The 9,428-nt window shown below is 42.3% G+C and overlaps 1 protein-coding gene across 4 annotated transcripts in view; it reads left to right on the top strand.

The window, feature by feature from the left end:
• Nucleotides 1–2,908: 2,908 nt before the first annotated feature.
• The window catches only part of Mterf1 (mitochondrial transcription termination factor 1), a 15,971-nt gene continuing 9,451 nt past the window's right edge, over nt 2,909–9,428 (top strand). The window contains exons 1-3 of one of the 4 annotated variants that reach the window (XM_013350426.2): nt 2,909–2,985; nt 5,218–5,445; nt 6,511–7,405. In XM_013350426.2, coding sequence (XP_013205880.1) covers nt 6,536–7,405 — 870 coding nt within the window. In that variant the 5' untranslated portion in view covers nt 2,909–2,985; nt 5,218–5,445; nt 6,511–6,535. Of the gene's footprint in view, nt 3,017–5,217; nt 5,446–6,510; nt 7,767–9,428 lie in introns of those variants that run through there. The other 3 variants (XM_005358310.3, XM_005358311.2, XM_026784692.1) reach the window with 3 other exon arrangements.

Raw genomic sequence — 9,428 nt, 5'->3', positions numbered from 1 at the left:
GAGAGAGAGAGAGAGAGAGAGAGAGAGAGAGAGAGAGAGAGAGAGAGAGAGAGAAACACACATGTTGCACAAATAATAAAACCCCGAGACAAATATTGGTGTTCGGTCTGAAGATCAGAAAAGCAAAGCAGTTAACCACTACAGAGACCTTTTACCTCTACAAAATATTCAGATCAAAAGGACAAGATCCTGTTTCCACAAATCCTCAGACTCCACACTTGACTGAGTTGCTGTCTCTTCCCCTTTATATCTTCTCTCCACCCAGCCATATCACTACTATCTCCACCTCCCTAGTGCTGGTGTAAATGTGTGTGACTCCCAAACACTGGAAGTAAAGGTGTTTAACACCACCATCTGGGGCTGTTTCTGGATTGACCCAGAGTAGTCTTGAACTCACAAGGATCAGTCTGTTTCTGTCTCTGAGTCCTAGGGTTAAAGGTGTATGCCTCCACTCCCTAGCCTGTATAGCTGACTAGTGTGGCTGTTTTGACCTTTGATCTTCAGGCAAGCTTTATTTATTAAAACACGAATAATATACCACTACTACTCACACACAAACATAAACAAACACACACACACACAGAGACAGAGAGACAGAGAGAGAGACAGAGAGAGAGATATTTGTCTTGTGTAGGTTAAGTTTCTGTTTGTAGTTAAAAAAAATAAGCCGTTTGTCCTGTGTAAAATTCTCAAAGCTAAAGTTTCCATTTGTAATTAAGAATAAGTTTCTGTTTTTTGGATCTGATGTAAACTACAAAACATGTAGCTTACAACCTACACTAACTTGCTACTCAAGGCCCATGATGTATATCCTTAGCCTTGTTCCTTCCCTTTAATTGTAACTTTATTTTCAAGACAGGGGTTCTCTGTATAGCTTTGGAGCCTGTCCTGGAACATTGTTCTAAGACCAGGCTGGCCTCGAACTCAAACTTACAGAGATCCGCCTTCCTCTGCCTCCGGTGTGCTGAGATTGAAGGTATGAGCCACCACCACCCGGCTCATTGTAACTTTTTAACAATGTATAGCAGCTGACTTTCTCCACCCTGGAATACTTTTTATCGCTCCTATAAAAGAGACTTTAAGAGGCTGGTTGGGCTGCTCTCTAAAATCCTGACTTAGGGTGAGACAGCGAGCTTGCCAGTCCCAGGTGCACCCCCAAATACAGCTTGCTTTAATTGGACAATTGTGGATTTAGTCTTTTATCCTCGAGATTCTCAGGTTTAACAACGTTCTGAACTTTCCAAATTGCAGGCCCATTTTACTCCAACCACCATTTCTACGTGCTCACTAGGGGAGGGATTGTATTCCGAGCTGCAGAGATGAGCAGGGTTTGGTTCTGGGCTGAGACTCTGGTTTCAGATACCATGGGTCTAGTTACTGCTTACATTGTACCTGTAAGATAGAAGACTAATTATTTAACTCTTTATTTTTACCTTCTCTGAAAACAGGGTAATAAACTGCCTTTTTTTTTTTGGGAAAATAGGTTTTGACAGAGTGGGGTATTCCCCACTACCCCAGCCATGCAGGGACCTATACGAAAGCTTACTTTGTTGAGACTCATGCTTGTGTTAGAGATATCAGTGTGGAGATAGGACAGAACATAGATGAAATGGGACAAAAAGTAGAAGAGTCTGAAGTTCTGGGGACCATTTAAATACCGTTAAGATTACATTCCTAAGAATGCATAATTAGCTGCTTTCGAGGGCCTCTTTTGAAAGAATAAAATCCCTTTCAAATTATAACTTTACTGATTTTGGCACAGAAAATAAGTCTTTAACATGGCTGAAAAGTGGAAAGAGGAGCAGAGGAAAGGAAGAACCCTAGGCATAAGGAGATGTAACGGCAATCAAGGCTGCATTCTCTGTCACTGACGAACACTGCTCCATCTGCACAGCTCTTACTGCAGCACAGACCTGATTTCCGTGGAGGTAGTCTCGTCATTCAAATGTTTAGTTGGAGCCCTGAGATTAAAAGATTGGTTCATAGGAACTTTGAAACAACCTTTCATAACAATTTTGGAAATTTTGGCAAATGCTCCCTCTGATTGGACATGGTTCTTGAGTATTATTACACTCAAGCAGAACGGTACTGTCGCTTCATTGGTAAGTCTGTTTCTGTATTCTGGTGTCTCCGGCATGACTCTGCATATACTTGGCATGGGGCTTAAATAATCTGTGGTGTTTTCTATTGATAAGTTTTTATTCACTGCTACAAATTTTGTTTTTTCCATTACTCAAGGTTTTCAGCATCAGGCTTTCCTCAACATAAAACAAAGACATTCGATTTGCCAATTCGTTATTTACTTCAGTTTCTCCTTCTGCCAGGTCATTACTAATCATTTTCTTACTTGCTCTTCACCTTTCACCCTCTACCTTTGGTCTTCCTATTCCCCAAACCCTCCAATATCTCAACTACACTTTTTCACAATGGCGTCCCTTTCATAGGGACTTAAGCCTGCTCTGGTGTTCACAGAAGAAAATGCGGAGACAGGCAGAGCAAAGAACATTCAGGTGGCTTCACTTACCAGGTAAACAGATTATTGGTAATTTAAATTCCCAAAGAGAAACCTTTAGTCTTACAAGTACCAAACCAAACAGAAAAATGCAAAAGAAATTAATGACCTATAAAAACAATCTAGGAGGAAGAGTGAGATAAAAATCCTAACCTGTTCCTTGGTACAGAGGGAATGCCAACCCCAGCAAGGTGAAGCCTTGGCCCGCCCTGCTTTCTAAACCAGCTCGAGGCCCTTGCTAGCATCCAGAACGGTCTCTTGCCGCCCCCTGCTGGGCAGCTTGGGTCAGATTCGCGAGAATTTAGGCCTGCGCCGCCTGGGGACGCAGATCCGATGACGTCACCCGCGCCCGGCTGGAGGCCGGAAGTTAGTCTTTACTTCCGCCCTTCCATCGCTCCTGGTCTTCTAGAAGCGAAAGTAAAAGGCGCCTGCCGAGAGTTTTGTTACCGCGCGAGTCCTATGTATGGCTCCGGGTGAGGCTGGGAGCTGCTGCAGTGATTATAAGTGGGTCGCGTGTCTGTGCTCTACAGTGCCATTGCTAAAGGCCTTTGCAGAATTGCGCTGGGGATAAGGAAAGCCTGTGATGAGGAACTAAGGTGGTTTTGAGTGTAGACTCCTCAAGTCCTCTCCACTTCAGATAGCAAAAGGAGCTCGGATTGTGTCAGAATTTGTAACTTTAGGGACAGTGCCCACCCTTTACGTCGCTGTGTATGTGGGGGATTAAGAAGAAAATGTATATGAAACGCTGAGTTCTGGCTACCCGTTGTGATCCCACTCACTGCCTTTCCCCCAGCTCTAACGGAGGTGGGCGTTTTGTTCCCGTTTTCTTTTCTTCATGAGTGAGAAATATTCAGTTTGCGGGAGGTACTGAGACTCACACAATCAATCTCTTTATTCTCTACCTCGCTGGTGATATCTCGCCTTTTCTTTTCCGGATTGGAGGTGCGATGGTAGAAATATCAGCTCCTTACCTTTTCTGGGGATATTCGAAGTCTCCAATTGTAGGACAAATAAGATGTGAAGAAGTAATTCTGTAAAAAAAAAATTCTGTACTTAAATGCTGTGTCAGAGGATTAGCTGGATTGTAGTACCCCACTGCTAGGAATTACCTATTTTTTTAAAAAAGCCCGTTAGCTGTCCATCTGTGGGACAGAAGGAAACATAAATCCTCCTTCTCAGACTCACTAGTTACAGTCAGTTAAAATGATGAAAAGACAGGGAAGACAAAGAGATTAGAATGGACTAGGATTCAGAACAAGATTTCCTTGTTAGTGTTTGTGAGTGAAGCTGATGCACGGTTTGATGATTGTAGGGATAAGACGGAAGAAGACAATCAGCCCTCTCGGTGCTTATCGCAGATGACGTTAATCAGAGGAGAGCTAGTTTGGGGGCTGCATGGATGTGCCCAGTTCAGTCTTGTCCATGTTGAATGGTTTAGACAGTATTTGCTTGAGGATAAGTTATATAAAGAGAAACAAAATCTAATTGTGACAGATCTAACAGAAACCCTAACAGATTTTTTTTTAGCTGTCTTGGCATACCTTTTTGCTTATTTTTGGTTATCTGTATTAGAATTTCTCTCGAATATTCTGTGGCACATTTACCTGTTTACTATGGTATAATAATCTGGGGAAAATTGACTAAACGCAGAATTTTTTTAATTTTTATTTTTTTTTGGTTTTTCGAGACAGGGTTTCTCTTTGTTGCTTTGGAGCCTGTCCTGGAACTAGCTCTTGTAGACCAGGCTGACCTCAAACTCACAGAGATCCGCCTGCCTCTACCTCCCAAGTGCTGGCATTAAAGGCATGAGCCACCACCGCCCGGTTTAAAAGCAGAAATTTTCACAGGATAAGACAAGTACAATTTAAGAATTATGCTGTTTTTTTCTCTTTATCTCACTGGATCTTACTTTATTTATTTATTTATTTATTTATTCATTTATTTAAGATTTCCATCTCTTCCCCGCCACCGCCTCCCATTTCCCTCCCCCTCCCCCATTCAAGTTCCCCTCCCTCCTCAGCCCGAAGAGCAATCAGGGTTCCCTGCCCTGTGGGAAGTCCAAGGAACCCCCACCTCCATCCAGGTCTAGTAAGTTGAGCATCAAAACTGCCGAGGCTCTTACAAAGCCTAGGATCAGAAACCCATTGCCATTGTTCTTGAGTTCTCAGTAGTCCTCATTGTCCGCTATGTTCAGAAAGTCTGGTTTTATTCCAGGCTTTTTCAGACCCAGGCCAGCTGACCTTCATCAGGCGATGAAAGGAGACAGAGACAGAGACCCACATTGGAGCACCAGACATAATTCTCAAGGTCCAAATCAGGAGCAGAAGGAGAGAGAGCACGAGCAAGGAACTCAGGACCGCAAGGGGTGCACCCACACACTGAGACAATGGGGATGTTCTATTGGATCTTACACTCTTATTTATAAAATTTCTTATAAAACTTGTCTGATTGTCATCTGATAGTGTTCTCCAGCAGAGGTCACCCAAGAGGATCTGGAAGGGAAAGGTTGAACTGTACAAGCTAGAGCCTTTTGCCTTTTGTTTTTTGATGTATATTTTTTTATTAATTACTTGAGAATTTTGATTATATTCACCCCTCCTTCTACTCCTCCCACATTCCCATCCCATTCCATAACCGTTCAACTTTGTGTTCTCTCTCTCTCTCTCTCTCTCTCTCTCTCTCTCTCTCTCTCTTTCTCTCTCAAGCCATTGAGTTCAATTGGATTTACCTATATACCTTTGGGTATATGGCCATCATTGGAGTGCTTGACCTACTAAGAGCTACTCAGAAATAAAAGGAGGACACGTTTGTACCTAGGTGTGATGGAGAAGAAGGTTTATTGTAGATATGAGGAAGAGAACAGCCAAACAGCCAGAGGCATTTGAAAGAGTTCAAGGTGGACATGACCAGCAGACTGAGCCGGACTCTGTGAGGTGAGGAGATCGGGGAGAGGGAGAGAGGAGAACCTTGTGTCGAAGCCAAGAGACCAGAAGGCAAAAATGCCCAGAAAGGATTAAAAGGGCCAGCAGAGCCAAATAGCTGGATTATAGGGAAGAGCAACTGTGGGGAGGGCAGCCCAGCCCCTGGGCTGGATGGAGCATTCAAGGTAGGGTTGGGGTGTGGCAACTTGTAGGGACTGGGGCATGCTGGGAGAGCATGGCAGCCAGGTTGGCTGTGACATGTTAATTTGGCACCTCAGCCAATTGTCCCAGATTTAAGACCTAAGAACCCTTAAATTGGAAGACCAGTTCCTCCTTTTCTGTTTTTGTATTGGAGATTGAGCTCAAGGCCTCATGGATGTTAAGCATGTGCTATACCATTGAACACTCCATCCTGTCTTGAAGATGGAAATTAACTTAGAAATATTGCATTGCAGTCAGGGAAACAATTTGGTAAACTGAGGTAGAAATTGATATTGGCAGCTGTTGTCCAGAGATTTGAATAGGTTAAGAATCACTGTGATCCATTTAAAGGGATCACAGAAATCCAGAAAAAGACACTGAAGATGGAAATTAGACAATCGGAAGTGTTGTTTTTTTAGGGCTACATTTAGAGTTTGAAATCAAGGTGGTCGGAAGCAAAGAAATCTACTGTCTGTGGGTAGGGGCAGGTCAGACATGTGCCGAGTTGAAAGGCAAGATGGTGGTGAAAATGCCATGTAATAGGAAGAAACCAAGATGTAGAAACCAGAAAAAGAGACGGATGGAGAAGTGATACTGGGTGGACAAAACAGGCACGGTGAAGTGAAAAGAACAGTAAAGGACAGGGCAGTTTGGGGCAGCAGCGATGCCGTTCTGCTTCTCTTTCTGTTGAGAGCCCTCTGTCCCTGGGGATCCAACAGAACGTAGTGAGGCAGAGTGTGAGTACAGAACTAGGAAAGTTGAAGGAATTGGCTGGAAAGGCCCATTGTGGTTAAAGGATCCTAATATTGTCATAGGCTTTTTAATACAGGCGTTCATATAATATTGCATGCTAACACTGTATGTTATTTTACACAGCATTTGAAAAACTTTGGGCTATCTGATGATGGCGTTAAGAAAAGTCTGGAGTATGGGAAAGCGCTTCCTCTTTGGTTCAAGAGGTTGGATGATCCAATATTCAGCAGAAATTTTTCTCAAGTCGGTTTCATTTCGGCCTTGTAGTGGGAAATGTGGCAGTGAAGACAGGGAACCTTCGGAGAATGGGAACCTGCTGAACAACTTGCTCACCATGGGAGTTGATATTGACTTGGCAAGGAGACGGCAGCCTGGAGTTTTCAACAGGGTGGGTACGAACGAGCAGGAGCTGAGGACATTCCTTCTTTCCAAAGGAGCAAGTGACAAAGTGATTGGTAGCATCATCTCAAGGTACCCACGAGCCATAACACGCACTCCTGAAGGTCTTTCAAAGCGATGGGAGCTGTGGAGGAAGATTATGGCATCAGACCTTGAAATTGTAAATATTTTGGAGCGTTCTCCTGAATCCTTTTTTCGGTCTAATAACAACCTAAACTTAGAGAATAATATAAAGTTCCTCTGCTCTGTTGGATTGACCAATAAATGTCTCTGCCGACTGTTGACCAGGGCTCCTAGAACCTTCTCCAATAGCCTGAATTTGAATAAACAAATGGTTGAGTTTTTGCAGGAGATCGGTGTATCCTTAGGTCACAACGATCCCACAGATTTTGTTAGGAAGATAATTTCTAAAAATCCTTCCATCTTAACTCAGAGCACGAAACGGGTGAAAGCTAACATTGAATTTTTGCAGTCAACTTTCAACTTAAACACGGAGGGTCTGCTGCTTCTGATATGTGGCCCAGGAGCTGGAATCCTAGATCTTTCCAACGACTGTACCAAAAGAAACTATGCAAATATCCAAGAGAAGCTGCTCTCTCTCGGATGCACTGACGAGGAGGTACAGAAGTTTGTCCTAAGCTATCTCAACATGGTCTTCTTATCAGAGAAAAAGTTTAATGATAAAATAGACTGCCTAGTAGAAGAAAAAATCAGCATTTCACGAATAATCGAAAACCCTAGGGTTTTGGATACAAGCATAAATACTTTAAAAACTCGAATCAAAGAGTTGGTACATGCTGGGTATGATTTGAGTTCATCAAACATTGCTCTCCTGTCCTGGAGTCAGAAAAGATATGAAGCTAAATTGAGAAGATTAAATGGGTAGGGCAGTGCTGGAGGAGTCTCAGGAAATCGTTGCAGTCTAGTGTTATTTCAAAAAGCAAACATTTTATTTTTATAAATATTTTTAAAATGTCTAAGATTACATTTATTTGTATATGTGTTTTGTGTGTATATATTTTTTTAGGGTGTGCATGTGCGTGTGCAAATGCTCATGTGTGTGTGCATGCCATGGCACGTGGACATTGAAGACACATTTTAGTAGTTGGGCCTGCATCATCAGGCTTCGAGGCAAAGTGTTTTACCCACTGAGCCATCTTGCTGGCCCACGAGTTTTGATTTTCACCACAGACATGCTATAGTGATTCTGTGGATACTTTGTTTATAGGTCGTAAGAACTCATAGTTAGTATGCTCAGATATGGTCCTTCCAGCTACTTCTTCCTAGTTTAAGTTGATGTAACAGTCTATATACGGTGTGGGCTGTGGCTCCTGTGGAGTAGTAGTTCTGAATTCTACATTAGGACAATGTATCTGCTTTCACAGTTTCTGTCAGCTTTTGGGGCTATAGCTTAGTGGGTGAAAGCTTTCTCAGTACATGGAAGGACCTTGGTCAGATGCCCACCACAGGAAAAAGAAATTGATGCTTTTTCATGCATTAGTTCTGTTTATTCTCATTGTTTTCAATTCCAAGATTTTCTTTTATTTCATTATAGCTAATGTGTAATGCCTAGAAAAATAGTAAAATATGAGTTTCCATCATTTACATTTTTTTTTTTCATTTGAACAACTAGTACCCTTTCCCATGACAAAATTAACTATGGGTTATGTTTGATTTCTTTTATACAGTAATTTAGAAAGTAGAATAATGACTCCCCAAAGATGTTAATATCTTAGTTGCCAGAAGCATGAGGATATAGTACATTGCAGATGTGCTAAATTAAAATGTAGTTAAGAATCTCAGCACTTGGAAGACGGAGGCAGGAGGACTGTGAATTTGAGACCAGCCTGGTTTATAACCTTGAGACTGTCTCAAAAATGCTTAGGTGAAAAGTTTTAAAAAGGGGAGATGATCCTGAATTATTTGGATGGTCTTTAGGTCATTTAATCAAAGGCCATTAAAAATGGAAGAAGGCTGTAAAAGATGTCAGAGGAGGCAGTATAAGAAAGACTTGTCTGCTGTTTTTGGCTTTTATAGAGGAAGAGAAGAGCAGTAGGTAAGAATGTAGGCGCCTCAGGCAGAAGTACACTCTCCTTTAGGAATGGGCCTGTTGGCGTGTTGCGATTAGCCCAGAGGACCAGTATCCAGCCCTGTTCTATAGCACCACAAGAATAAATTTGTATTGTTTGAAGATTGTACCTGGCTAACAGAAATTGTGTAGCAATTGTGATTGTAAGTGCCAAGAGTTATACAGGATGGACTGAAATATCATATACAATCGTTGGGCACTAAAGACATGGTTGGCAGGCATATGGATAATGACTGTCCATCAAGACTAACTTTTCAAATAATAGGGTTTGAATGCAGTTGAAGTAGAGCCTTTTAAACAAAGCTTTAAATCAGATAAGACCTTATGTAGAGGCACACAGACCACAGAGCTAGGCACATAGGCTCATAAACAGAAATAGGTTGCTGATGAAGGCTCGAGCCAATCTCCCCCTCTCCTCCCTTTCTCTCCTCTCCCCTCCCCTCCTACCCTTTTCCCATGATCCCATGCTCCCAATTTACTCAGGAGACCTTGTCTTTTTCTACTTCCCATGTAAAATAGATCCATGAATGTCAGCGAAAGCCAGTTCTTTTTT

Source organism: Microtus ochrogaster, chromosome 26 (genome assembly GCF_000317375.1).
Source record: "Microtus ochrogaster isolate Prairie Vole_2 chromosome 26, MicOch1.0, whole genome shotgun sequence".
NCBI lineage: Eukaryota > Metazoa > Chordata > Mammalia > Rodentia > Cricetidae > Microtus > Microtus ochrogaster.
The sequence above is the reverse complement of the archived record's forward strand: the minus strand, read 5'-3'. Positions and strand labels throughout refer to the sequence as shown.